The sequence below is a fragment of the Poecile atricapillus genome, chromosome Z, assembly GCF_030490865.1.
Source record: "Poecile atricapillus isolate bPoeAtr1 chromosome Z, bPoeAtr1.hap1, whole genome shotgun sequence".
In the NCBI taxonomy this organism is placed as follows: Eukaryota; Metazoa; Chordata; class Aves; order Passeriformes; family Paridae; genus Poecile; species Poecile atricapillus.
In genome coordinates this window covers 137,221,502-137,249,496 of record NC_081289.1, presented here as the reverse complement: position 1 = coordinate 137,249,496, position 27,995 = coordinate 137,221,502, and the positions used below count along the sequence as shown (strand labels likewise).

The 27,995-nt window shown below is 51.7% G+C and overlaps 1 protein-coding gene across 3 annotated transcripts; it reads right to left on the bottom strand.

Annotated features, from left to right (window-relative positions):
* Positions 1–6,829: 6,829 nt before the first annotated feature.
* On the bottom strand, positions 6,830–11,361 carry LOC131572763 (C-C motif chemokine 21-like). 3 transcript variants are annotated; one of them, XM_058826088.1, is made up of 5 exons: positions 11,227–11,361; positions 9,896–9,993; positions 9,145–9,265; positions 8,852–9,035; positions 6,830–8,531 (listed from the first exon to the last, which is right to left on the bottom strand). In XM_058826088.1, exons 2-4 carry the CDS (start codon positions 9,960–9,962, stop codon positions 8,867–8,869), a joined length of 357 nt encoding a protein of 118 aa, XP_058682071.1. In that variant the 5' UTR covers positions 9,963–9,993; positions 11,227–11,361; the 3' UTR covers positions 6,830–8,531; positions 8,852–8,866. The 3 variants fall into 3 exon arrangements, with proteins under 3 accessions (XP_058682071.1, XP_058682069.1, XP_058682070.1); XM_058826086.1 differs by having other exon boundaries at positions 9,896–10,165; positions 11,227–11,356; XM_058826087.1 differs by having other exon boundaries at positions 9,896–10,125; positions 11,227–11,355.
* Positions 11,362–27,995: the final 16,634 nt, after the last annotated feature.

Here is a 27,995-nt window from a genome sequence, read left to right as displayed (position 1 = left end):
TTAAATATTGCATAGTCTCAACCCTCTGGTGCTATGGGGCTTAGAATTTGCCTCAACCCCATTTTTAGGGCATATGTTGGTACTGGGCTGATGACTGTGTCCTCCCCCAGAGTCTCCCTGTCTGGTTGATGAAGCCTGGCTTTCTCCCCTTGCCCTCCCCAGTGCCTGTGTGGGGGCACATCCAAAGCTGGCAGAGAGAGGAGAGCCCAGCCAGCATGCTCCACTCCAGGGCCAAGATCTCACAGGCCAAAAGACAACCTGATTTCCAGGTGTCCCAGGAAATGGGCTCTTGGCCAAAGGCAGCTACAGAGCTTCCTGTAAACAGGTTTTCTCCATGCAAGAGCAGAAATCCCCCACTGAGGCTGTGTGCACAGCTCAGGGTGCCAGCAGCTCACCCGCTGCGTGGGCACTGCTGAGAGTGAGGACCAGCGCTCCCGCTTTGAATCTTCACAGGAGCACAGGGACGGGGGCTGTTTCTCCTTGGTATGGTGACTCACCACCGTGCCAGTGCCAGTGCCACCTGCAGTGATGTCCCTTAAACCAGGCTGCTTCAGTCCCTTGTGGGAAGCAGAGAGCACTGGGTCTCTGCAGCCCAGGGAAAGAAGGATGGAAGGCTCACTGCTGCCAGCAGCTGCCTTCTAGGGAGTTGGAGATGCCAGAGTCAGGGTCTCCTTTGAGGTGCCGGGGACAGGACAAACATAAAGGCATCAGATGCACCCAGATAAATTACCACTGACAACAGGAAAAATATTTTGCAACAGGGACAACCAAACCCTGGAGCTGAGTCTCTGTGCCTGCACCTTTCCTCTTGCTCCAGCTTTGGACGGTCCTTGTACCTCAGTGGAGAGCAGTGTACAGACCCCTTCCACGTGGATAAATATCTACCCAGGCACAAGGCACACAGCTGGCACCCGAGGATCTCAGTGAGTCCCTCTGCTCCTCTCAGCAGCAGGAGAGGCTCTGCCCCTTCCTCACTCCATGGTAAGAAGCAAAAGGAGACTCCAGCCATGCCACCAGATATGGTGCTACATCCCTGCACTGGCACTGGCACTGGCACCAGCCTCCTATGCGGGGTGATCTCCTCCATCAGGAAATAATTGCCTCTGGCTGCTCCCATGCCCCAGCAAGCCAGTGCTGTGGAGAAGCAATCAGGAGAGGGCTGGTGGGCAGGAGGAGTAGCACAAACAGGATGTGCCAGCTTAACTTCAGTCAGCACCTGCTGACACTCACAAACCAGCAGAAGGCGAGTTTAGGTAGTGGAGGATTAGCATCCATCATCAGCCCCCGGCTCCCCACAGGTTTGGGGCTGTAGGCTGCTTTTGCAACCTGGTCTCTACTTAATCTCCTCAGGACACTGCCAAAGAGATGTCGCAGCAGGGAGGATGACAGCTCCTGGTTGCTGGTAGCCAGAACTGCTCCTAATCCAGAGCCAGCTCCTCACTGGGGGTTGGTCTGACAGTGTGGAGCCCTCTGCAAAGAGTGGGTCCCAAGAGCAAAGCCCTGACCCACTGGCAAGGGGTGCTTGGGGGGCTTCCCAGCAGCAAACCCTCGCCTCCTTGCATGTTTAGTGTGATTGACAGACCCTGGAACACAACCAAGGGCTGTCAGGGGGTGCTGGGAGTCCCGTGCTGTGGGACTCCCCTCCAGGCACTGCTGGGTCCTGCACCCCACGGCAAGCACAGGTGTCCCCAGACACCACTTCCCTGGCACAAGGTTTTCCCGCCTGCTGCTGGCTCCCAACTGCCTCTACACCAAAAGGAGCATGCTGGGTTGGGAATATATCCATCTGGGACTAAACCTCTTAGCCACCTCTGGCTGCAGGGGACCCCCATCCCTCGAGCTGCCCACCACCCCTGCCAATGACAAAGGCAGGAAAGGGAGGTTGTTCTGCCTCATGACAGTTGTCAGGGAGCCAAGTGGGTCAAAGCACAGCAGCTTCACACGCCTCTGTTCCCCAGGAAGAACACCAGGGTGAGGAAAGGGGCTTTCCACTTGCATTGTGAAAGGGGAATGTGGTGTGTTTCCCCCTCTATTGGGGTCAGTAAGATTTCTAAGAAAAGTGTGATCATCTGTGAAGTGCATCCCCGTGGCATTCAGGAAGGTCACCCATCCCACTCATAGGGCTGAGCCTCGGGGACCAGAAGAAGTGGTGGAGATGGGACAGACAGGGATGCTTCAGGGTCCAGGGTCCCCAGAGGCACAAACAGGCAGAGGATTTGGTCGGGATGAAGGAGGAGCATTGTTGGCAGTGACTCATTTAAACCTCTTCCTGAGCAATTAGGGAGCACTGGAGCTCTGGCCCTGAGGACACCACAGGATACAGCATGAGCACTCATGCCTGCAGAAACCTTGGTAATGCAGCTGTTAATTAAAATGGAAATCAGAAGGGGCTAATGATCCCTGTGGGAAATCCACCCTATCGAAACAGACCATGAGGGTATCACCTTCACCCCTGGGCTCTCCTCAGGGAGCACTGACCATGCTGCTGCCTTCCTGGACACCTGACAGCCACAGGAGCCGTCAGGAGCGCTCTCCCCAGGCTGTCTGGTGGTGGTCTGCCTGCCACATCTAGCTACAGAGCTGGAAAGGGCAAAGGGGGAATTTCAGCAAATTCCAGCTACAGCCAGTCCCTGCAGTGGGATCTGGCCTGGCTGCATTCATTTCATTGGGAAATACTGGGAAAACACTGCAGCTGCTTCAATTCCCCTTGCAATTCCCAGCCCATGGCAGCCTCACACAGCTCCCATCACATTCCCAGTCCTGGTGTAGCACAAGGACTGAGGCTACAGCAGCCTATGGGGCCCAGGGCCCCACTGGATCTCCTCGAACTGAGTGAACACAGTCAATCTAATTTAAATGGAGATAAGGAAGAAAAAAATAGCAAGTCACAGCTTTGCCCTGAAGTAGCAAAGATGAACCTGAGGATCTGGTTCAGAAGGATTCAAAATATTCCAATTCTTGCTCTGTCTCTAATACTCACTGACTTCAGTGTTGCTGATGTTGAGGTCACCATGGGTGATGTGCAGGAGATCCAAATAAATCTTCCGTTGTGTCTTGCTCTACACTCTTAAGTAAGCAACAATCTCCCAGGATCTCTGCAATACACATGTCCCTGAGCATCACCTTTGGGCTGTAGTTTCCCATCCAGATGCTTCCTGCAAATAGCACTGAGATGGCAGTGGTCAGTGGGGTGCCTCCAGCCCTGACTCCCTGCCATCATTCTGCCTGTCCTCTCTGCAACCCTTCCAGGGATTTCGGAGGGGATGGCCAGGACAGCTCAAAGACCTGTACAAAAAGACTTGTACAGCCAATCAGCAAGCTCCTTGACAAGCTCTGCATGGCTTGGTGAAGAAGGATGCCTGGTGAGGCTGCACACCCTGTTCACCTGTGGACTGATCTACAAGCTTATAGGACAGAACAAACCCCTGGGGGCTGCTCTCACTGCTCTGTTGGCTCTTTGACAATGGGCAGGGGAGACTGTGAGGTTCTTGGCTTGTTGAAGCTCTTGGGGCAGGGCTCACACTGGCCCCAACACAGGATATCCTCAGAGTACAGCAGATGCTTTTTCACAGCCAAGGAGCAGATCTGCCATGGGGAGGCAAGGATGGGAGACAAGCAGAGGGACCTGGAGTTCTGGGGAAATGGAAGGAGGAATAACAGCATGAGACACTCCAAAGCCAAGGGTCTTCAGACAGCAAAACAGAAGGTGGGGGAAGGAAGACACTTGGGAGTTACATGTAGGGAACAAAAGGGTTGAGAGGAATCTCTGGGCTATGCCCTCTAGGACAGCATGAATGCCAGGGGATGGCCAGGGGATGGCCAGGACTGGGAAATTCCTTGGGGCAGGAAGGGTAAGAGCCCCTGTTGCCCACCAGCCACTTTCCCACATCCTCTCTGCTCTCAAGACCACAGGAGAGCAGCGTTGGTGGAGAGAACACCAAAAAACACCTTGGGGCTTTACTTGGAATCCAAAGCCCCTCTAACACTTGTGCAGCCCCAAAAGCAGCCCTTGACCCCCATGAGGCTGCTGCAGCCCACTCCTGCTGCTGGGCAAGGAGCTGGGATAGAGGGACAGAGCTGGTGTGCCTACGCCCAGGTGAGCCTTCTGGAGCTCCACCTGGCAGCACAGCCCAGAGCCCTCCACTGCTGGCACAGCCCTGGAGCATCGTCTGCAGCAGCTAATGACTTGAGCTAATCATTTGGCCTCGGCTCAAGACTTTCTTGGCTGCATTCTGTTTTCTGTCTCTCTTGGCTGCTCTCTGCTGTCACTGAAGCCTTTCTGCTCTAGGATGGCTGAGCTTTCCTAACTCTTTACTCAGCTTAACATCCTTCCTTCCTTCCTTCCTTCCTTCCTTCCTTCCTTCCTTCCTTCCTTCCTTCCTTCCTTCCTTCCTTCCTTCCTTCCTTCCTTCCTTCCTTCCTTCCTTCCTTCCTTCCTTCCTTCCTTCCTTCCTTCCTTCCTTCCTTCCTTCCTTCCTTCCTTCCTTCCTTCCTTCCTTCCTTCCTTCCTTCCTTCCTTCCTTCCTTCCTTCCTTCCTTCCTTCCTTCCTTCCTTCCTTCCTTCCTTCCTTCCTTCCTTCCTTCCTTCCTTCCTTCCTTCCTTCCTTCCTTCCTTCCTTCCTTCCTTCCTTCCTTCCTTCCTTCCTTCCTTCCTTCCTTCCTTCCTTCCTTCCTTCCTTCCTTCCTTCCTTCCTTCCTTCCTTCCTTCCCTCCCTCCCTCCCTCCCTCCCTCCCTCCCTCCCTCCCTGATTTTATGCCTAGGTGGGTTTTTCTACAGCTCTGCCCACCTACTACCCCAGCACATAGCATCAGGTTTGCCCTGCCCAGGTGTACAGCTTTGCAAATTCCTTTCTGCTGCTTCACCACTGCACCTCCTTAGACCTTCCTTTTCACATCTCTTGTCCCAGCTGGGGTCCATGGATTCAGCTCCTTCATGAAGAAGGAATGTTGGTGCCCCACGGAGTACTGCAGCTCATGGCTCATCACTTTTCACAGGGAATCTCCTCAGAGGTGTTTCCCTGGTGCCACCTCACTGTAGCAGCACTGTGACCACCTGTTTCACACCTGCCTGGAGAGGCTCCCATTAACCCTGCCACCTTGTTTTCCTGGAAAGCAGCATTCAGCAATGACCCTGGAAGGGGAGTGCAAACACCTGTGCATGTACAGGCACAGGCACACGTGGGGTTATACTTGTGCACCTGTGCCCATGCTCACTGTGCTTTCCCAAGCATGGGACAAAATCTCATATGTTTCCAGACCCTGGATTTTTGGGTAAATTTTAGGGCAAACTAGAATACCACAAGTGGCATGTCTTTTTAACCTGTTTTAGCCTTATGCCCTCCTCATATTTAAGGGGGAAAATCCTTCCTGTGTGTTGGGGGTTAGGTGTCCTTTTTTTGTTCTAGCTTGCCCGTGGAATTTTTACCTGTTTGTTGCGGGGACAACCTAACTGTGGATACTTTGTGGGTGCTCAACAAAAGACAAAGGGTTGCCGGCCCCAGGGGGGGAAGGGGGCAGGAAAGGAGGGTGGGGACAGTTTTTGGCTGGCTTTCTTCAGCTTCGGGGAGAGATATTCTATTTTTGGGGGTCGCGGAGCTGCTGCGATGGGGAGAAGGGAATTTCGCCATCACCCAGACGGAGCTGCTGCTTCTTGTCCTTCTCCCCTCTTTGTTGGTGGCCTCGCACCCCCTGTCCTGCCGGGACGTGTGGCAGTGCCAGGCACCGCCGCGGAGCTGCTGATACACCTCATCCACCAGCCCAGGATCTCAGCTCATCCCTGCTGTCCCAGCCGACTGTTCCTCAGAGCCCTGCAGGAGCACCGGGACTGACTGCCCGAGGGGGTTTGTGAAAACAAAGCCTCTCCCCCATCCCATCTCAGCCGAGAAAGCTGTCCCGGGGTCCCTGGTTCTGTGTTCTTGTTATTGCTGTAGTTATTGTTGTTTGTTTGCCTGGTTATACTAGTAAAGAACTGTTATTCCTATCCCCAGATCTCTGCCTGAAAGCCCCTTGATTTCAAAATTATAATAACTCGGAGGGAGGGGGTCTACATTCTTTCATCCCAAGGGAAGCTCCTGCTCTCCCTAGCAGACACCTGTCTTCTAGAACCAAGACACTGTGCGGTGTTTCCTTCCACAGCCAGGGATACCAGGGCACAACTCACATGCTGTCTCGTTCCTACCATCTTCTCATGCTTAGCTGTTTCTGGTTACAGATGTATTCGTCTGGGTCTCATTTCTAGGGAATTTTGGAAACCATTTCACAATCCCCTGACACCACAACCAGCACAAGGAGTTCATTAGAGGCAAGGCTGCTGGATGCAGTGTGTCCCCATCAAACACAGGGCTGCCTCCAGCCCTCGCACAGCACCCCCACCTGACTCCTTCTCTGCAGGTTCCCAGCAGAGCCCAGAGCACAGCCTCATTAGTAACCTGTTTTATTGCTGTTATCCTAAAGCAGCAAGGAGCACAGAGCCCCCGCTTTGAACAAGCAGTGCACGTACAGGATGGGTTGGAGTTAGAGGCTCAGCATGAGAAAAGATGCTGTGTCCAAACCAGTGTTGTGCCCATGTTTACTGGCTCCTCAGAACCCCTCACTGGGGACAGAGGAGCAGCCAGGATGTCTCCACCTTGTTGGGCAACACAGCTACAAGAGAGGGGACTTGCACTGCTCCCCTGTGCCAGCAGCTCCCAGCCCAAGCACCCCAAGAATGCATTGTACAGGAGCACTGCAAAAGCCTGGACCGGGGGGATGATGGTGAGTGGGGCAGGGCACAACATTCAACCCTTCCCACCCCACCAAAGCCCATCACAACAGCTGGAACGAGTGGGTTTGGTTATAAAGAATATGTTTTATTGCCACACATCCTGTCCAAAAGCTGGTCTGGCAGACAGCCACATGTTCATTGTGGAGGAGGCAGCAGCAAGGAGACAGCTCAGTGCCTGTCCCATGCTCAGGGCCAGTATCTTTGAATTCACAGTTACTTTGCACAATCTTAAAATGATAGATCTAAATGCCCTCTTAATAAAGCAGTCAAGCCAGATACATACTTAGTAGAAATACTCAGGTACAAGCTTTACGCCAAAAAACACACAGCCTGTGCTGATAGTGTTAAGCTCTGCAAATCCTATTATTGCATTTATATGACTTAATAGACCTTTACTGACCAAAGTCCACATTCAAAATCTCTGCAAGCGGATAGCAGTGATGCTCTAGTACATCTGTTCAATTTGCTCCTTCTCAGCATGCCAGGGAGAGCAGGTTGCAAGCACAGGGAGATGCCAATTTCCCCCCAGCCCTGTCCCGGGGTTCTGTCCCACCTTCACTTGCAGTCTCACCTAAAGGTGCCCTTGACTTAGTGACTTCTCTCACTAAAGGTTTGGGATAGAGCTGCTCAGCTGCAGGATGTCTACAATGAATTTTACAAAATCTTTTATTCCCCCACCTTCGCAGACTCACATGTTTTTCACCATGTGAGCTCTTCAGATTTGGCAAGTAAGTATAACAGAGTTGCTGGTGCTTTTTTTTTTCCCCCAGGAAACTAAGCATTTGTCTTAATAGTGTCTGAACCCCTGACACAAGCAAAGCCAGGGGAAAGAAAAGGGTAAAATTCCACTAAACTGAACAACTTGTTCTGATTTCATTGCAATTTTGTAGCCAGGGGAGCTAAAAGGGTATAATTCTACTAAATTGAACAATTAGTTCTGATTTCATGGAAATGTCGTACCTAAAAAAGAAAATAAAAAAACTAAAGGGACAAATTGTGGCTATCTTTACCCAAACTACAATGCAACAGTGCACCATAAAACCTGAAACATTAGAACAGTACAAACATAGAGCCACACTCTTACCACTGTTACCCCAAAAGTCTCCATCTCAGCTGCTATTAATTGCTCTGCAAAGAAGCACCCAGCCAGCAGCTCAAGTAGGGCCACAGGACTTGGGACCTGCCTAGTTCAGCCTTGCGAGCCAAGAAGGAGCAAAGAGATGAGAGGAAAATAAAATGCAGCCATGGTTTATTTGGTAGAAAAATAAGAGAAATTTTCCAGAAAATCTAGCCTGCAGCATAAAGGCTACTTTGTGAAGCACAAGGAGACAGAAGCAAAGCCTTTCAGGAAGACTGAATGAAAGCACAGTTTTCAAATATAAATACAAATGTATAATATCCCCCCAAAAAAGTCATAAGAAAAGCGTCCATCCTTCTAGGCTAAATAACTCCCATTCAGTGGGAAGCCTATCCACTTCCCTCTGGAGGCCATGGATCAGCTCCCACCCCCAGGTCCCCACTTATTTGGCTGTGGGACAAGTGGGGACCTGGGTGCCTGCTTTGCTGAGAGCACCCAGGCACTGCAGGTGCCGGGGGATCTCTGTGTCAGGCATAGCAGCAACAAAGAGGTTTTGGGGCAGAGGGAATCCTCCTCAGCCTGCCCCATCCCCGCCCTGGGGCTGGCGGGTGGGTGGGTGTGTGGTTTGTGTATGTCCGTCGCCGTTGCCATTGCCGGGCCGGGTCAGTCACCAGTGGGAAGGCATCCGTCCTATCAAAGGCAAGGAAGAGGGGGTGAAATGGAGAGGGTCTCAGCGAGATCATCCACCCCAGCTGGGGGCCATTCCCCAGTGTGACCTGCCCTACCCATCCCCAAGCATGCTTTATCCCAGCAGCTCCCAAAACAAATTTAATTTCAAGGCAAGCACAAACCAAGAGAGTTGTTCCCTAAGTGCCTCTGTGCTCCAGCCATGGCTCTGACACGTCTCCCAGGCTTTGCACCAGGTGCTGAATGCCCACCCTCCTGAATGCCCACACAGAAGGATCTAGAATGGGGTGCAGCACCGTCACTCTACTGACCCGCTCACCTACCTCTTCAGGCCTGACTTAGACCTGCTGTCGCCTCTGCTTCTTGGCTCTGCCCCTGGGACGCTGGGTCTGCCCCTTCTTCTTGCTCTTCTCATTTTTGGCCTTCTTGTCCAGGTGCTGCATCAACTTCTGGATAGTGCCATCAGTGGGAGAGGCACAGATTTTCCTGTTCCTCTTGGTGGTGAACCTAGGGGAGCAGCAGAAAGATTTTCTGGGGGGAAGCAGTGGGAGGACAGGGGAGGGTTTGTCTGCAGCCAAACTGTTCCAAATGGCCGTGGCCACCACATGGTACTCACACAACAGCATCAAGCAAACATCCTGACTCGGGTCCCTGGAGGCGGTAGGATGTCACCACGCCACTGGGGATGGCTTTCTGGCTATGCTTCAGGCAGCAGTCCGAGGCTGAGCTTCCAATGCCTGTGAGCGAGGAGGGAATGTGGGATTTGAGATCGTCAGCGAGTCAGAACATCTTCAGCACTGAATGCCAGCTGACAGCACAGGGCTTGCTTGGTCAGGGTGATCCTGGGCAACACCTCAGCTTAGGAGGTCTCAACCCCAATGTCCAGCTACAGGTCAGACCTGGCCCCAGGAACAGGAGACACCACATCCGAGAGTGGTGGAGGGGAAACTGAGGCAGAGATGAGCTCCTTGAAAAGAGGCTGAACCTCGTTCTCCTCCTGTTCTTTTCAGCTTGGGGTGCTGCTGCCCCAGCAGCCACATGCACACAGACACTCTCCCAAGCCAGTGCCCCAGGCAGACACACAGAACCCTGCACACGCACACAGAATGAATGAAAGCACAGTTTTCAAATAAAAATATGAATGTATAATATCCCCTCAAAAAAGGCATAAGAAAAGTGTCCATCCTTCACACACAGAGAACCCTGCACACACACACACAGAACCCTGCACACACACACAAACCCCACACACCAGCACACTACAAACACCTCCCTCACCACCTGGCACCCTGCATACACCCCACCAAATACCTGCACACCCTGACCCATCCCAGCAGGAGCAGGCAGGAGGGCTCCTTGCCCCTCACCTTGAGCCTGGGTGATGAGGAGGGCGGCAGCCAGCAGCAGCAGCAGCAGGAAGGTGCGGAGAGCCATGGTGCTGCCACGGGCACTGAGCAGAGCAAGGCTTGGGAGCAGGACAAGGCTTGGGAGCAGAACACACACTGCTGCCTCGTGCTGAGGCTGCTCCTATTTATCTCTGGATTCCTTGCTTTCGTTTTCGGACAGCCTGGCAGGCAGCCCACCAGCCGGCCAAGGGCTGGGTGATGCAGAAGTAGAGGGTGGGGGATTCCTGTAAGCTGCAAGCCCCCCTTTACAGACACGTCCTGTCTTGTTCCCAGCTGCCCATCACAGTGTGGGGTGCCAGGTGGGGGACATGCTGGAGATACAGCTCCCATCACAGAGAGATGAGTTTGTGGTCTCCAGTTTCCTACACGGTCTCACAACCTGCCACTACCTGCTCTCAGAGGGTCGGGAGTTTATTCCCATGAAAGGGATCCTGGAAAGTGGCCAAGCCTTCAAAGAAACCAAGGAGTCAACCTGTTTTGCTCCCCCACTTTGTGGTTTCCTTCCAAGCCAAACCACCAACAGAAATAATAGGTGAGAAGTGGTTCAAGGTGAGTCCACACCCCTTCCCCCTGAGTCTCCATCCATGCTGGCTGCCTTGGGGACGACCCCAGCTGAACAAAGCTGGGTACAGCTGTAGGGCTGGAATGTGTGAGGGCCAGACTGCAATGGGGCTGGGGAAAACAGCACAGCCCACCATATTTTGGTGCTGATATCAGACTGTGGGGAGCTGAGGGTGAGTGGGGACCTTGACTAGCTGAAGGAATGTGCTGACAAGGATGTGAAAACCTACAGCAGCATGACTTGACCCTGTGCAGCTGGACATAGCTGGACAGATGGGGACTATGTAGAAGTCAATCTAGAGAGCTGAACAAGACCCTACAGGAAATTCCTGTGGGGACAAAAGCCATCCAAAGACATGATCTTTTTTGCTGGACCAAGCCCTGAGCAGCTAGTGTGACACCAGTTGTGCTGTGGGGAAAGGACAGTCAGACATTTTTCAGGTAATTGCCAGAGCATGGTCTGGAAGAGACCAAGGATGGTGTCTTCACAACTGCTTTGGGCAACCTGTTCCAGGGCTTGAAACATCCCCAAGTTGAAAACATTTCCTGCACCATTTAATTGGAATTTTCTGTGATGTGTCTGGTATCACTGACTCTCACCCTGCTCCAGAGCCCCTCTGAGAAGAGATGGTGTCCCAGCACCACTCCAGCCCCCCTGGACAACCCCCACCAGCAAGAAGTCCCCCTTGCCATCATTCACCACCCACTGCTAACAGCCCCTCTTCACTCACCCTGGCCTCCAGCTCCTTGGATAGCTCCAGTCCCCAGCTGTGCACTGGGAGCCCCAGTGGAATGAGCAGCCCTCATGGGGTCTAACCAATGATAATGGGGGTCAAACCCCTTCCAGGCCCCTGCTGCCTGAGAGCTGGGTTGTAACATCAAGATTTTTCATCAGTTCCTGATAGTGACCCTGATTAATAGTCATCAAGGACAATGAGTAACCCAGGAGACCAAAGTCCCAGCTGCTGCAGAAAGCAGAGCTGTGTAAGGTGCCCACACTCTTGTTCCCCTCAGCAGGGAGAAGGCAGTGCTGCAGTCATGGATCACCAATTGCCTTGCAGCCCTCTCTTGGGCCAGGGGACCAGCATTCCCCTGGGACTGCCTGAGGCAGTGTGCCAGGGCTGCACTTGTGGGGCTTCCTCCATCACTCGTGCATGGAGGTCCCAAGCCGGGGAGCACCCACGTGCCCAGCACACAGATAGGGGAGGCAGCTCCCCACTCACTTGTGCAACACAGAGACTGCTGTGTCTGTGTCTGCTGCTGGGGCAAGCAGCCAGCATGGGACATGGGCAGTAGCAGGTTGTCTGCAAGTGCATCTCCCCAGGGTACTTGGCAGCATGGGGAATGAGTCCCCAGAGACATTCTGTGTGCTGTCACCAATCCCTCTAATCCCAAAGCACTGGTGGCATCAGCACAGGGCAGAAAAAGGAGAGCCCTGCAGGTGCTTAGTACCTTTCCAGCCCTTACTTGTGCAGCCTCCCCAGACAGCAGTGCCTGGGTGCTCTCAGAGAAGCCCAGGAGAGCTTTGCAGTTCCAGCACAGAGCCCAGATTCCTTCCTTGCCCACTCCATGTCCCACTATGGCAGCAAGCTCCTGGAAAGTCCCTGGCTCTCTGAGTGTTTTGAGGACACTGCAGCAGCAACCTCTGGCCAGAGGCCAGCCCCAAGCACGGTCTGAGCTGCTGAGTAGGGCCAGGGCGCGTGTTTCCATTCCCAAAGGCATCAGTCTTTGGCAACTCCCCGTTGATGTGACCTGCACCTCTAACAAAGCATCGGGATGAGCAGACTCACACTCTTTCCAGGGAAGGTGGTTGGAGAGGTCCTAGGAAGGAAAGGGGTACTTAGCAATTGCAGATGCATCTGCATGCATGAGCAGCAGGGCCCCTTGGAAATCAGTCGGGGCGTCCATGTCCTGTCTCCCCTTCTGCCTCCCTCCCCTCAGAGCATCCCCCTTCACTCCTTCCTCTTGATATGCCTTTCTCTGCCACCTGCTCCCCCAGCCCAAGGAGAAAGAAGGGAGCTTCTGGCAATGAGAGATGAGTGAGCATCCCTCACTCATTGCAGGGTTGACTGAATTTTGGGATACAGAGGAACTGACAGCAGAGGGGGTAGAGACAAGCCTTTTAGGGGTCTCAAACACCAGCAGCCTCCAGTAGCTGGCCAGGCACAATTTCTTGCACATAACTGATTCCTGGACCTGGGCTCCTGCAGTCACCATATTTTTCCATAGCTCATAGGTGCAGGATGGAGACAGACACAGGGAGGGATACACAGCCAGACAGGATGCCCTCTGAGGTGTCTCAGCTATGGAGAATCCTTCTCTGAATACAGGATCTGTGGCTGTACAGAGCCATTGCAACAAGGCTTTGATGCCTCCAGCTACCCCTATTTCCAGGCAGCCCAGCTCCAGCCCTTTTCATCCTTGTGGTGAAGGAACTTCCACAGTGTAAGAAGAGGGGAGGGTATCCTAGGCAGAGTCTGTGATGTCCTCACACACAAAGTGCACAGAAACAGTGGGACCATAGCAAAAGGCACTTCACTACCTTGCTCATGATCCTTTCCCAGGCAGTAAAACCACCGTAGCAGCCTGTAGGAGCTCTCTCAAGCCTCAACCTCAAATGCTTCCCAAGTATGCACCCTGCACCAGAGCACCAGAGCTCCAGGGCTTGGAGCTCATCTCTGGATTACTTCCCTGGTTTCTAGCGTCACAGTTTCCTAGCATCTCAACCTATATTTCCAGATCTGCTCTCCTGAGCACTCAGCCCTCTGCTCATCCACTCCTGGACTGATCATCAGCCCTGGAGAAGCCTCCAGCTCTGTCCCACTTAACCAGACTGCAGAGTCTGCTTCTCAGGCAGCTCAGGGCTGAGAGCAGAGGTTCCTCAAACTAAAGGCATCAACCAACGGGACTGGGAATTTCCGAATCCTTGTGGATGCTGCCTCCAAATTAAAGTCACTACTGACAGGAACAGGGTCTCACAGTTCCTTTCAACCCGCTGACCAGCAAATTCCTTCCTGTAGAGGCCCCGATTCCCAGGACCCAGCACAGAGGTAGTTTGCAAAGCCCATCATGGAAAACCCCTGTGTCTGGGAAAGGGAGCAGGCTGCCAGGCACGATGTATAGAAATGTCAAACAGCGACACATTCCTAGGGATGCGGGAAAGAATTGCTGGAAGCTGGCGGCACACGAGCCGGGCAGGCTGCCTGCTGGCTGCTGCTCCGTCCCCGGCCTTCAGCGAGGCCAATGGGAAGAGCAGGATAAGCACAGCATGCTGAGAAGGGCAAGGAAACAGCTCCTCGGGAGTGCACGGGTGCTGAAGCCAGCTGGGCTGGGAGAGGGTCTTCAGCCTTGAAAAGTTTGCCCCACACACACCCTTTGTTTCCCCAGAGGGAAAGCTGATCTCCCAGCCTGGTGCAGGTTATTCCTTTGGTTGCTAGCATAACTACAGAGAGGCTCAGGCTTTAGGCAGGACGCTGAAAATGTTCAGGGGCTAAATGAACAGGATGAGAGGGACCTGAGCAGATCCTGCACCCTGGAACAGTGCTCTCTTCCCATGGCATCTTCTGCAGAATGTGCAGTACTGCACACAGTGCTTGCTCAGATCCAAAATCAAGGGACCGGGCAAGTTTTGTGTCCCCATGGGAAGTGCATGGCCAGAATTGCTCAGTCCCTGACTGAGGCACATGGCATCCTTTGGACTGTGGCTGTTGTGAGTGTGCACTGTGCCACCAGAAAATATTGGGGAGATGGCTCAGAGCCTGCGCCTCTGTAGCATGGTGGAGGCCATGGGGTGGCCAAGAAAGGAAAAGCAGGACAAGGCAGAGAGTGAGAGACATTTCATGGAAGAGAGGTTCAGCTCTTGCACAATCCTCCAAGAACACTATCCCTCTCAGCTAGTCCTCATCCCTTCCACCAGCCACAGGTACAGTCTCTCTTCCATCAATACGGGAAGTACATCAATACTCCATCCAGAAATCCCACGGGTCCTCGTATGGAAGCTTAAAACTCAGTGGAAACTACTGGCGCCAGCCCAGCCTTCACTGAAAGTGGAGATGGAACAAGCCATAAATCCTCTCACGGCAAGGCGAGCAGCAGCTCCCAAAGCAGGACACAGCGTGTGCCAGCCGAGATGGAGCTCTGGGCGGTGGGAGATGGGTGGGTTGGACAGGCTCTGTCCGGGATGGGATACGCAGATGCATGCGTTTCATGCGAAGGCATCACTCTGGCGTGTGAATTCACAGAGACTTGAGAAGCTGCTGGGAAAAAAAGCTGTCTGAGCGTTTTTGGAGAGGAAACTGCTCCTTCCCTCTTGGGATGTCAGACTTTGACACCAGGCAGAGCCTCACTGCAGATGCCCGGCAGCTTGCTCTGCCCCATGCTTCTGGCACGAGCTCACCTCCCCGGGAGCTTGAAGCAGAGGGAACAGCAGCTGACACATTCAGTGAGTTCATCAGTGGGGTTGGCGGGGGACTGTGTGTGTGGACACAGAGGAATTAAAGACAGCCAAAGGGAAATGAAGCAAAACATCGAGAAGGCTCTGGAGATTTTGCAGAAGACATTACAGCAAGTCATAAACTAGGAAGTAGGTATGTTTCAGCCAAGACTGGAAAACACCAGGGAAGGACTCTTTTGGTGGCTCAGCCAGACACACCAGCCAAGGAAGCAGCTGCCCAGGCAGCAGTAGAAAAGGCAAAGAGCAGAGAGAAAGCAGAGAAAGGAGATGAAGCCCCACAGCAGAAGGAGGTGTCAGGTACCAACACCAGGCAGAGACCCACCATGTTACTTGCCCATTTCATGAGCCATGAGCATCAGGACTTGACATCAAGGAGTCAGGACAGGAGGACCAGGAGGACACCTGAATAGTCATTGGCCAAGTTGTTCCCAGCAGCCTGCACAGAAAGGATACAGCTGTTGGAAGAGAGTAAAGTGGATAGGGAGGCTCTGGGAGCTCGGTTAAGCCGGGGACAATTCTCTTCCTGTATAGATATAGTTAAAAGATAAGAAAAAGTTATATACTCCAAGCTTAATTATAGCTGGCCATGAACAGTGGTTCAGAGCAGTAGGGCAGAACAACAGAGCCTTCAGAATTTTTCAGCAGCTGGCTCCACCACAAGACCAGCGCTAGAAGAAATGAGGAGCGACTTGAGAGTCATTTTGGCACTAGCCAAATATGATTCACACAGAGGGAACATCCTGCAGCACCCAGGAGGCCTGCACGATGCAGAGCACCCTCCTCCCAGGCACACACAGAGCAGGGACTGACCCAGACACACCATAGACCTGGGGAGCCAAGACTAGCTGTGTGACCTGACAATCACCTGATACATCATCAAATGGATGTGTCCAAGAGGATGCAGAGGACACATCCTAAACATGGGGGAAAATATTGTTTGGAGCTGGGACACTGCTCGAGGCACCACAACCAGCCAGCATCTTGTGGTCCAGCAGGTGGCTGCAGGCAGTGTGTGAGGGGCTGGGAATTGTGAGAGGGGCTGGAAATTCCTTTTGGGGATGGGGAGCAGGCAGGCATCTATTTACAGCAAGGGAAGAGCTGCAGGCCCAGAAGCCGTGACACCTCCTGGCAGCAGGCATCTGCCAAGGCCCCACAGATCCTGCCATGGCAGTCCTGGAAAAGTCACCCAGACAGCTTGAGAGATCCTCTTTGATGGTATCTGGCTCAGGCATCAGCTCAAAGAGCAGGCACACCATCATACCCACTGATGGGCTGCATCCCAGTGCCTTGGTAGCAGAGGACACCTTGCTTGCTGCAGAGATCTGGTGGGTTCATGGCTTCCATACTGAGGATAAGTGTGGGTCCTGTTCCATATCCTCCAGAAGTAGCTGACTGTGGTCACAGTCACAAAGGGGAAATCCCCCACCAACAATACCAAGGGGGCTGCAGCCCTAATTTCCAACTGTGCAGGACTCTGCTTGAAGACTGGAGATCCCTGTGATAGTTGCCAGCATTGTAAACCCCACATGGTGCCTCAAGGCAAGGTTATAAAGGCAATAAAGCTGTTTAAAGAGGTTTGAGAAACCAGTTTATATGTTTAGCATTTATCAGTAGACAGGGAGAGCATCTTCAGGACAGGTTGCCCTGAAAAATTTGTGAATGTCTCATCCCTGGCAGTGTTTTAGGCCAGGTTGGATGGAGTTCTGAGCAACCTGGTCTAGTGGAAGGTGTTTCTGCCCATGTCAAAGTGGTTAGAATGAGATGATCTTAAGGGTCTTTTCCAACCCAAATTATTCTGTGATTGTATAATTTGATGCTGCTCTCTCCATTGACTGCAGCTACCTCCCATGGAACAGCAGATCCCTTACACAAATACCACAGCCCCTGAAGCCCCTCAGGACACAGCTCTGGCAGATGTGACCTCTCCCATTCCCTCTGGGTTTCTCTCTCCACACAGCAGGGAGATGAGGCCAGATTGAAATCTCCCCATGGGTTTTCAGACACAAAAACTGTTCTGCCTGTTCCCATCTCCTCCTGCTCTTAGGTTCAAGGCTGAGTTGGGCAGAGCATGTCCCACCAACAGCTGAGGACAAGGGGGAATAGCTTCAAATGGAAAGAGAGTAGGTTTAGATAAGATACTAGAAAAAAAATCTTTACTGTTAGGGTGGTGAGGCACTGACACAGGTTGCCCAGATAAATTGTGAACGCCTCATCCCTTGAATACCAAGGCCAGCTTGAATGGGGGTCTGAGCAGCCTGGTCTAGTGGAAGTGGAAGGCCCATGGCAGGTGGGCTGGAACAACATGGTCTTTGAAGTCCCCTTCCAACCCAAGGTACTCTGTGATTCTATGAACTCACAGAGTGGCCTCACCCTCTCATCACAGCCCTGAGGTAACACAGCCTTAACTTAAAATAGGCTGATGAGCTGTTGTGGGTTAACCCCAGTAAGCAGCTAAACATATGGCTCACTCACTCCCTGCCAAATGGAGTGGAGGAGAGAATCAGAAGGGTAAAAGTCAGAAAACTCATGGCTTGAGATAAAAGAAGATTTAATAGGTAAAGCAAAAGCTGCATGCACAAGAAAAACAATATAAAGAATTAATTCACTTCATCTCATCAGGAGGCAGGTGTTTACCACTTCCAGGAAAGCATTCATCATGCTGATGAAGTAAATACTTCATCACGTGTGGTGGCTGTTTGGAAAGACAAGCACTGTAACTCCAAAAACCCTCCCTTCCTTTCTTTCCCCCAAATTTTATTGCTGACCACAACACCACTGGTATGGGGTACACCTTTGATCTGTTGGGGTCAGCTGTCCCAGCTGTGTCCACTCCCCACTCTTCATGCACTCCCAAATTATAAGAAAGGCATTGAGACTACGCAAACACTGTTCAGCAATAATAAAAACATCCCTGTGTTATTAACACTGGTTTTGATCACAAATGTAAAACACAGCACCATATGAGCTATTATGAAAAAAATTTACTTTTTCCTGGACAAATCCAGTGCTATCTTCCCCCGTTATCTGATGCCATTTAGATTATGTTCACATCCCACGCCACCCAATACTTCCTCATTAAACTCTCTCCCCTTTCCCATCCTTTGATTTATAAATAGGCATCGATCCTTAGTCTATTTGCCATCCCTGTAAAACATCTACAAAGTGACCATTGAATTCACTTACTCCATGACTTTGGGCTTCATCTGTAATGGTGGTCACTGGGGCAGGAAAGGGAGTGTTCTGGGTGGAGTTACTGGGCACCAAAGGCACTACTGCCCTTGTTCCTCTTCTTGTGAGGCCTGCCCTCCACTGGCACAGGGGGTTCCTGATACAGAAATTCCCACAACATGCGACTCAAATCCCAGTTTACCACAAGGCAAGGTGACAGTTTCCAGCCCTGGTCTCTCAGGGTGTTACACTGTGACGAAGCCCTCCCCTTGCCCCTGCTCTGCTGTAGACTCATCCATGAGCCCAAATCCCTTTAGGAGAAAGCCTACTGTGATGTGCAGATATTCATGGCCCCCAAGCCACAAAGTGTTCCAGCATGGCTTTATCCATGGCCAGAGATGCTTCACTGCGTACCTGCTGCAACACGGGCTCACCACAGCCACAGACACCTTGGCATGCACCACATCCACCCTCTAAGGACTCCATCTACAGGTCACAGTCCCTCTTCTGGGAGTTCACACTGGAGTGACAGCCTGCCCAGCACAGCAGCCCTGGCCATCTGCCAGCCCAGGCCCATTGGCATGGATGTTATTGGAATGTTCCCATGCACAGCACAGGAAGGTGAAAGCTGCACAGCACCTGCAGCAAACTGCTAGAGCAAAAAGCAGCCACTGATAAGCACTAGGGTCCAGTAGATATATATATCCAGTATATATATATATATATGATATTCTAGTATCAAGCAAGCAAACCCTGCGGCAAGCACAGGAGCCCTGCCCCTTGAGAGCTAAATAACAATACAGATATAAATTCTGTCTAACATACTCCAATCAAACCTGTCATTATCTCAAATGCTTTGAGCACCATACTGGGTGCCAAAAAGACCTTTATCCCAGACAAAACCAGGACATCTGCCATATGTCACATGAATACTTTTCCATTCCATGGTAAGTGCTTCACACTCCAGCTATGCCTATGATACTGTGGAAGCCTCAGGAAAGGACAAAGTGCAAAAGCCAACCTTCTTCTGCCACTGAACTCAAGATACAACAGTCAGGGAGATTTCATTTGATAGGCATGAAAGATAGGAGCAACAGTTAGGTTCAGCCTGTCCAACCACAGGCCAGGAGCTGTCATCAACATGATCGATCAAGTCCATTCCTCTTCTGTAAGCACAGCCCAGAGAGCCCTGCTGTCCATCACTAATTGTATCAATAATTTCAGTGGCCAAAGTAACCTGTACTTACAAAATGTGGGTCTGCCACAAACACTGGGGAATCACAAACAGGGCATTGTAGCTGATGTGCCCTTCTGCACATGAGCATTAGGGGGACTGCTGACATCACCCAGCTTTGGAGTCAATCTCTCAGGAAAAATAAAGCAATAAGGCATTGAAAAAAGGATGAGGAGGGACACACCTGAAGGATGGGATGACATCCAGAGGGACCTGGACAAGCCCTACAAAGGAACCTATGGGAACATCATGAAGACTAACAGAACAAAGTGCTGGTGCTGCACCTGGGTGAGAGCAGCCCCTGGTATCAGCACAGGCTGGGCATGAACAGACCCAGAGCAGCCCTGCCCAGAAGGACCTGGGGGTGCTGTGGCTGAGAGGCTGGACATGCCCCGGCCATGGCACTCACAGCCCAGAGAGCCAAACGTGTCCTGGGCTGCATCCAGAGCCCCGTGGGCAGCAGGGGAGGGAGGGGATTCTGCCCCTCTGCTCTGCTCTGCTGAGACCCAGCTGGAGCATCCAGAGCTGGGGTCCCTGCACAGGAGGGACAGCTGGAGCCAGCACAGAGGAGGCCACCAAGATGATCAGAGAGATGGAACATCTCTCATATGAGGAAAGAGCTGGGATTGTTCAGCCTGCAAAAGAGAGAGCTCCAAAGAATTGTGGCCTTCCAGTACCTGAAGAGAGCCTAGAAGGAAGATGAAGAGAGACAATTTACAAGGGCATGTAGTGATAGAACTAGGGAGAATGACTTCAAACTGAGAGTACGTTTAGGCTTAATATCAGGAAGAGGGTGTTGAAGCACTGGCAAAGGTTGCCCAGAGAAGCCGTGGATGTCCCATCCCTGGCAGAGTTCAAGGCCAGGTTGGATGGGGCTCTGAGGAACTTGGTCTAGTGGAAGGTATCCCTGCCTGTGGAGGAAGGTGTTTAGAATTAGATGATCCTTAAGGTCCCTTCTAGCCCAAACCATCCTATGATTCTGTGCTGCTCGCTCATATCCAAGCAAGAACCTCTGTTTATGGCACTGGGAAGCTTTAACAGAGCTATGTACCTATGGGGTAGGAGACTGGTGTGTTGCCTTCACAGGCACCCAAACACGTAGTGTAAACACCAGATGTCCCATGACAATATTCATCAAGCCCATTTGCCATCTCAAAGCTATAGGGCCAAGCCAGAGAGCTGTAGACAATTTTCCCTCAAGTCTGTTCCCCACAGTAACTGTGATGATGATGTGATGATGTGATGTGAGCTCTCATGGGTACAACATCCAGTTTCCGTGACCAACACTCCACAGAAGAAGAAACATCAGGTACAACTTCCATCTAGTGTATCACAAGGAAATCCTACAGTGGGCAGCTAGGACTCACAGCTTTCCCAGGGAAGGAGAGCTGGTGTCATTTGTGGAGATGGGAGAATATTTCCAAATACCCAGGCAGCCCGAGGCTCCTCAGCTGGTGCCATCAGGTCAGAGCTCAGGATGAACCTGACCCAAACCTCCATTGTACTCCTGTGCTCCCAAATAATGAGCATCTTCTCACTCCACAGGATGAAGTTGCCCTGTAAAGAGGATCTTACCTGGAAAACAGTGAGGAAGCTGGCATGTCTTCTGAAGAAGAGCCCAAATCTTTCCTCTCTAAACCGGAAAGATGAAAGAGAAATCTGCTTTGGCTCTTCTGGTACTTCCCACAGCCCAGAGCTGCTCTGTCCTGATGGACTGGTGTGTTCTGTCTCCATCCTTGTCATGTGTCTCCAGAGCCTTGGTAGGCAGACACAGTCAGGAGGTCACCCAGCTTCTGGCCCTACAGTTTTTCCCTTGCTGTAAACAGCCATTCGCAATCCCCAGCCCCAAAGGGAATTTCCATCCCCTCGCCCTGCTCCTGGATCATCACACATTGCCAGCAGCCACCCACCAAACCCCAGAGCTCAGCTTCTGGCTGGCTCAGTGTTTTCCCTGTGGGCTGGTGGGTGCCCCTTCTCTTCTGAATCCCTTTAGCAAACAGTTCAGTGTGAGACAGTGAGGTGGTCTCAGCACATCCAGGGCTGTTGTGGCATGTTCCCACTGGACAGAGGGACATCCCTGTGCACTCCAAGCTGGTCTGTCTCTGGTGGCCCAGCTGATGGGTATCTCTGAAGAAGCCCAAGGAGCCCTGCACTCTGTACTGAAGGTCCAACTCCACATCTTAGGAACAGGCGTCCCATTCCTGCCTCCCCCTATGGGTCTTGCCCCAACACCTTTGTTGCAGAGCAGATCCAACAAGTTGCAGGAGTCTGGAGGAGCTCAAGGTTGCCAAGATGAAATTCTGACCAGATTATGCCCCATATATCCCACCAGTAACTGATTGTGGTTGTAATCAGGACGGGAATTTTGTACTCCTAGAAAGATCACAAGGGCCATGGCCCTAATTCCCATCTGCACAGGGCTCTGCTCCAGTGCTGAAGGTCTCTGTGAGAGCTGCCAACATTGCAAAACAGCCTCCCTGAAGGGAGAACAGGAAGATGTACAAACTAGCAGCAGAGGACTGTGTGCCAGTGCAGCGTTGAAAGCTTTGGGGATGTTCCTGCTCTCTCTGAATATACCCTGTACTCCCACCTCTGGAAGCAGGACTGACAAGGGGTCTGCAAGTCCTGAGCCCATTCCCCTGCTGAGCTGCGTGCCAGCTGCCCAGAGTAAGGACATTTGCACTAAAATCTTGGGAAACCAAACTTGTCTTCCCTCCTCACTGCACAGTGTAGCATCCCTTCATTATACAGCAGCCAAAGCTTTGTGGCCAGAGATGGAAACACACTGTTGGAGAGAAAATCCAGAGCAGAAGAGGCAAGAAGAGTTCAGAACATTTCTTGCTGCTTCTGGATGGACATGGACAGAGGTCATGGTTATCCATGATGCTGGCATGTTGTGTTCTGGGGGTTTAGAGCTCCAGATAAGGAGCTTCAAACCTCACACAGACACCACCATCCCCCATCCCCCATCCCCCATCCCCCACCCACCACCACCCAGCACCCCTCAATTCATCTCATGCCTTCAGAATCCTGAAATGGCCCCACATGCTTTTTTGACAGCAAAATTTCCTTTGGGCCACCACCTGTATTTGCCCTTCCAAACAGCAGGACCTCAGCAGCATCACATCTGCCCTTGCTAGAGGGGTGACAGCACTCAGGAGAAGGAAATGGGGATGCAATCCTCAGCACAGCCACACCCCAGTCTGACAGCATACCCTGAACACATCTGCAGTGAGAGACTCCCTCTCTGCTGCTGCAGAAGTTGTGTGACCACCTCAGCTGCCTCACCCTGTGCCAGGACAGCACCAGCACATGTAAAGATTGCTCAGATTTGGGGAGCAGGATTTGGGGCAAAATGCAGAAGTGCTTGAAAACACACAAGACACTTCACTCTCAAAAGAGAGAGGCTGGTACAGAGAGATGTCCAAACTCACACCTCTGCCTGTCTCCAGCTTCTCATGAAACTCTGTTCAGGGGAACCCAACAGGACCCCAACACGCCACCATCAGCCCCATGGCACTAACCCAATCTTCTCCCAGTCTCTCATTAAGTGGCTTTTCATCTTCCATCCCCATGATGTTAGCTTCTCACTGCCTGAGATAATAGATCTTCCTGGAAACTAATGAAATTTCCAATTGCCCACATATCACAGGGAACTAAAAAATTAAGCATTTCTTAGGAATAATGAGCCTGAGTGGAGTGTCCAGCTGAGATCGCACACAGCCGTGTTGGCAAGAGCTCTTCAAAGATAAGGGTAATGCTCCAAACATCCAAGCAAGCTCTTGAAGGTCAAGTTGTTCTCCCTTCCCACTTGATGTTATCTGTGTTGGGATCTGCTGGGTCACACAGAGACTTCCAGAAAAAAAATCTGTCTTATTTCAAAAGTTTTGATTTCCAGAGACATCCTTCAGCCTGGGTGAGTTCTGTGGACAAAATGCCTCACCAGACACATGCACCATCTTTCTAGTCACCCCTGTACCCCTGTCAAAACATTTTCTTCTAAATCTTCTGGAAATTCCCACTGTCCTGAGACTTGGCTGATGCCTGTCCTCATCATGTTTTGCTGAAACAGACATTCTATATATGCTAAATAAAGTGATGAGGGACATCAGAAGAGCTTTTTTTAGGTGAGTGCAGCCTGTCTCTGACATTGTACCCCGAAACCTCGCTTTAAGAACCTCCCTGAAACATTGTGCTGGGTTCATCCACCTCCACCACACTCCCTGCACTGTGAGACACTCCAGAGTGCTGGCCTTAGGCTTGCTGAGAAGACATCGCTGCAGAAGGCTACAGTTGGTGGACCTGCAGCCCAGACCCACTCCAAGCCCACTGGAGAATCAGCACCATCCCTTGTGGGTTCCCATGAAGGCAGCAACACTTCTTGCCCCAAAGCAGGCACACTGTGATCTGCACTGTGCAGGACTAAGACTGAGCAACCCACTGGTCCCCCCCAGCTTTAAGTACCAACCCATTTAAGTGGAAGCCCAGACAAACAAGAAACAAGGGGAGATGTGGTACCCACACTTTCTTCTGCCCTCACATCCCAGCCAGGGCTCTCTTGCCCTTCCATGGATGCCAGAGCATCTGCTGGGCAAACACACTACCTGCTCCCTTCTCCCACTCCAAGGATGCCCCTATAAAGCGCTGTCCTTCCAGTCCCTCAGCACTAAACTTTGAGCTGCAATTTCTGGGAAGCTTTGGATCTCACATATGTTTGTCCCATTTCCCCAGCTCGCCAGCTGCCCAGCTGTTCCTTTCCATTTGAGCTAATCACAGAGATTAAGGCAAAGACCCAGCCTGGAAGGTTTGCAAACAGTTCCAGCCTGTTTCTGGAAGCAGCTTTTGCAGTCACACTCGGGCACAAAAGCACATGGGCTAATAAACACTGGAGCATCTGTGAAGGGAATTCCCAGGAAGGGCTCAGAGCTAACCCAGGCAAGTTAGCCACAGCCTGGGGACACTGCAAACCATAGGGTGACCAGGCACATGCCCTTCAAAGGGGAAGAAAAAAAAAGAGAAAAAAAAAGAGGTACAGCAAGGCTGGGGGAAAGATGCCCAGAGCTGTCAGAAAGGATTCATGACCATAACGTATCTCACCAGAAGCCTGGGCCCCAGTGTCCTGTGTCCCCCCAGGAATTCTGCCTAGCTGTCCACTCCATCCTCCAGAGCACATTAACACACAGTAGATGCTGCCTGGAGTTGTTCATTATTCAATCAACTCTCGATTTTGCAGCCTTCAATTCCTTGTGGCTCGCAGACCCCAAGCCAACACCACAGAGAAGCCATCCTGCATCCATCCAGCTGTTGTGCTGAGGCTTCTACAGCCTCCTCCTGACTCACAGCCTCTGTCCCTGTCAAAGGAAACAGGCTGTCCCCTCTCTTGTTCACAAGCTTGAGGGTTCACTCTGGACCTCGAGACCATCTCTATGTTTGCCACTCCATAAAGCAAGCAGCTTGCAGCTGGCCTCACTGTGATTGCAATGGAGAAAGAAGGAAGTGCAGACATCCAGGTTCCTGATGGACTGCAGTATAGGATGAACAGCAGAGAAACACAACCCCTGAGTCCTGAGGAACAGGCACAATGGTGAGCTGGGGAGGAAAATCAGTGCTCCCATAAGAGGGGCTTGTGGTTGAATGTGATGTTTTCTCCCAGCATGGTGCAGAAGGTCCCCCAGTATTGCTGTTTTTGAGGAGAGGGAGGCATTTCTTTGGGCAGCTTTACTGTAAGAGCATGACAGTGGGATAAAATGCACTGCCCTGATGCCCACGTTATTTGGGAACACAGAGTGGCTGATGTGCCAGCACCAGAGCAGAAGCAGAGCTCACAACCCATTTCCTGACAGTGCAGGGACCCAAACAAGCCTGATAAGCTCCAGGCATGTCAAATGGGGAGGTCTGTCCTTCTCTCCTTCCTCTCCCTGCCACCAGCCCCCTCACTCTCCTCAAGGCCAGCACAACACAAGGCTGGGGGAATTTACATTTGGCCTTGATTGCAGCCATGCCAGGACCTCCCCTGCCTGCCCGTGGGTAGCTCTGAAGGCCGGCAACAGGCAGTGCTTGTTCTGTTGCCACACACGAAGCTCAGGCTAAGCACAGCTGGATTTTGGCAGGGCACAAGGTGACCAGAGATCTCGATGACCCAGATGCAAGGACCCCGAGTGCCCCATCTGCGGTGTCTCAGATACAGAAGATCCCATCCCCTCCTCAGCTTGTCCAGCTGTTCCCAATGTGATGTCTTCCAGGCATGAGAACCCAAAGTTTTGCCGGTAACACAAACAGAACAACTTGGACTCAAAACCTGGTCAGTTCAACCAGAAACATAGCTCAGATTTAGAGGGGAGATTTTGAGACAAATAGCTTAATTAATTAAGCTGAGGAATACAATCAGAGGAAAAAACATTAAAAGTACTTGCAATTGTTTTTTTTTTTATTTTTCTTATTTACTTTTTTTTTTTAAATAAGAATGTTCCTGAAAGCCAGATGGGTGAAAGTTGAAAAACATGGGTTTTCCAGTCAGAAAAGAGCAAAAGAGCAAAAGTCTGCCAAAAGAGCACTGAGGACCCCAAAATGGCCAGGGGACACTGGGAACCCACAGCACTGATGAATCCCCTCTCCCTGAGCCATGGCAAGGTAGACGACAGTTTCTTGCTAGCTGGGAGAACAAAATCATCCCAGAGAATCACAGGGACAGGATCAGTTAGAGTAGCTTTCTGGGTTACTTACTGTCCATGGATGAGGGGCAGGCAAGAATAAAAGTAGACAGAGGAGAGCACACAGACACAACTTCCCAACTTTGTGACCTTTGTGACTTTTGGGAAAAGACAAACTGCAGTGGCCTTTCTGTTGTCTCTTTTCCCTGTTGGTTTCTCCATAGCTGCAGCTCCTGGTCTCTCAGCCATGAAACCAGGGCTCACCCATCGCTTCAGAAGACTCTCTTGCTTTGGTTCCTCCTGTTTTATTAATGCAGAATGATGGTGCTGTCCTAAAGAGATGCCCAGGATGCAGTGGCACCGCCGTAACATCGCTGCATGTGCTGGCAAATTGTCTGCATGCTCTGTTGCAGGCCTCAGAGCTGGGTCAGCTAATGCCAAGTTAAGTGCTAAGGGGTGAGCAGAGCCAGGGATCATCCTTGAGGGACAGGGGAATGCAGCCACTCCATCCAGGGATGAGAGAGCTTGGCCCAAGGCTCTCCTTGCCAGCTGGCCGTGGTGCCTGGTGGCTTTGTTGTGCACATTTAATCACCTCATCCAGACACAGCAGTTCCTTCATTAATCACCGATGAACACGGGTCCCACCAGATGCTGAGACAGTCCAGACATCTTCCTTGCCCTGTGCACCCTACCATTCCCTGATTTACAACCTCCTTCCTCCGAGGCGTAGGCGTAACCTCACGCCCTGCTCCATTCCTGATGCAGACGTCAGCATCCACTGCTTTTTCCCCTAGAAGGTAGTTCTGGCAGCCAGCACCCAAGCAAGTCAGCCCCCAGCCCTGTTCAAGACCCCCGGGCCCACATCACTCTCAGAGCCTTGTTCCACAGGCCTCCATGAGGCCAAAGCATTTGCAAATGCATTCCAAGCAGCTCCATTAATTTCCCCTCTCCCATCTCCTTTGGAGCTGGCAGAAGAGTATGTTGGAGGAGTCCGAATCCAGAAGGATATGATAGAAATTGGCTTTCTTATCCAACTTGTCTGACTCCTTATGCTGCTTGGTCCTGCTTTTCCCCACCAGTTCCAAGAGCCTTGTGCTCCAAATGGGTCCTTGCCAAGGCCAATTCTCCTCCAGTCTCAGACCAGGCACCAGGGACTGGTGGTAGAGCAGACCTGACGCAGAGCACACTGTCCTCCCACCACGTATCCAGCTTTACCCTCCCCTCCTTCAGGCTCACTCTGCACAAGACCACTCTCAGTTGCTGATCTCCCCACTCTCCTTCCTACCCCTTCACGCACTGACAAATCCATCTCAGGAACCCACAGACTAAACAAGGTCTCAAATCCAGCCTTCTATACAAAACAGTGCAGCAGTGGGATCAGAGAATCATAGAACCACTTTGGTTGGACAAGGTTGCACAGGATGCCCATCTGCATCCCAACATCATCTAAGGTTGGAGATCCTTCCAGCTCTCCAGGCCCCTCTTCAAGCACGTGACTGTGCCCATGGGGATAATTTTCCTGTGTGTTAAATCACTCTCTCTCATCCCCCCACTGTGCACCTCCATTAAACACTTGGCTCCATCTTCTCCATAATCCACCCATAGATGTTGGGGAGCTGCTCTTGGATCTCCCCCAAGCCATCCCTTCTCTCAGGGGGACAAGCCCAGCCCCCCAGCTTCTCCTTTAGGGCAGGAGCTTCAGCCTAAGCTATTTTAGTGGCTTCTGCTGAATTCACTGCAGTTTATTAATGTTTCTCCTGTACTGGGTGGCAGAAACCTGAACACATTACCCAGATATCTGGCACAATGAGAGGTCAACAAAGGATAGCAATCACTTCCTGAGATCAGCACAAAAGACTTGAGCCCTTCTGCCTTCTAGCAGTTCAGTGGTGTTTCCCAAACTATTGCTCTGGCAGCCTCAAAATGATGGTCAACTTTTGTATGTTCAAAGAACCTGTGAGTGATGCCCTGCCTAGCTGCAGCCCAATGTTTCAC

Excerpts from the sequence above, each read along its gene's own strand:
- LOC131572763 (XM_058826088.1), bottom strand. The coding sequence starts at position 9,962 with ATGGCTCTCCGCACCTTCCTGCTGCTGCTGCTGCTGGCTGCCGCCCTC. Across the intron at positions 9,266-9,895 it reads CCTCATCACCCAGGCTCAAG|GCATTGGAAGCTCAGCCTCG; the intron begins GTGAGGGGCAAG and ends CCTCGCTCACAG. Across the intron at positions 9,036-9,144 it reads TGTTTGCTTGATGCTGTTGT|GTTCACCACCAAGAGGAACA; the intron begins GTGAGTACCATG and ends CTGCTCCCCTAG.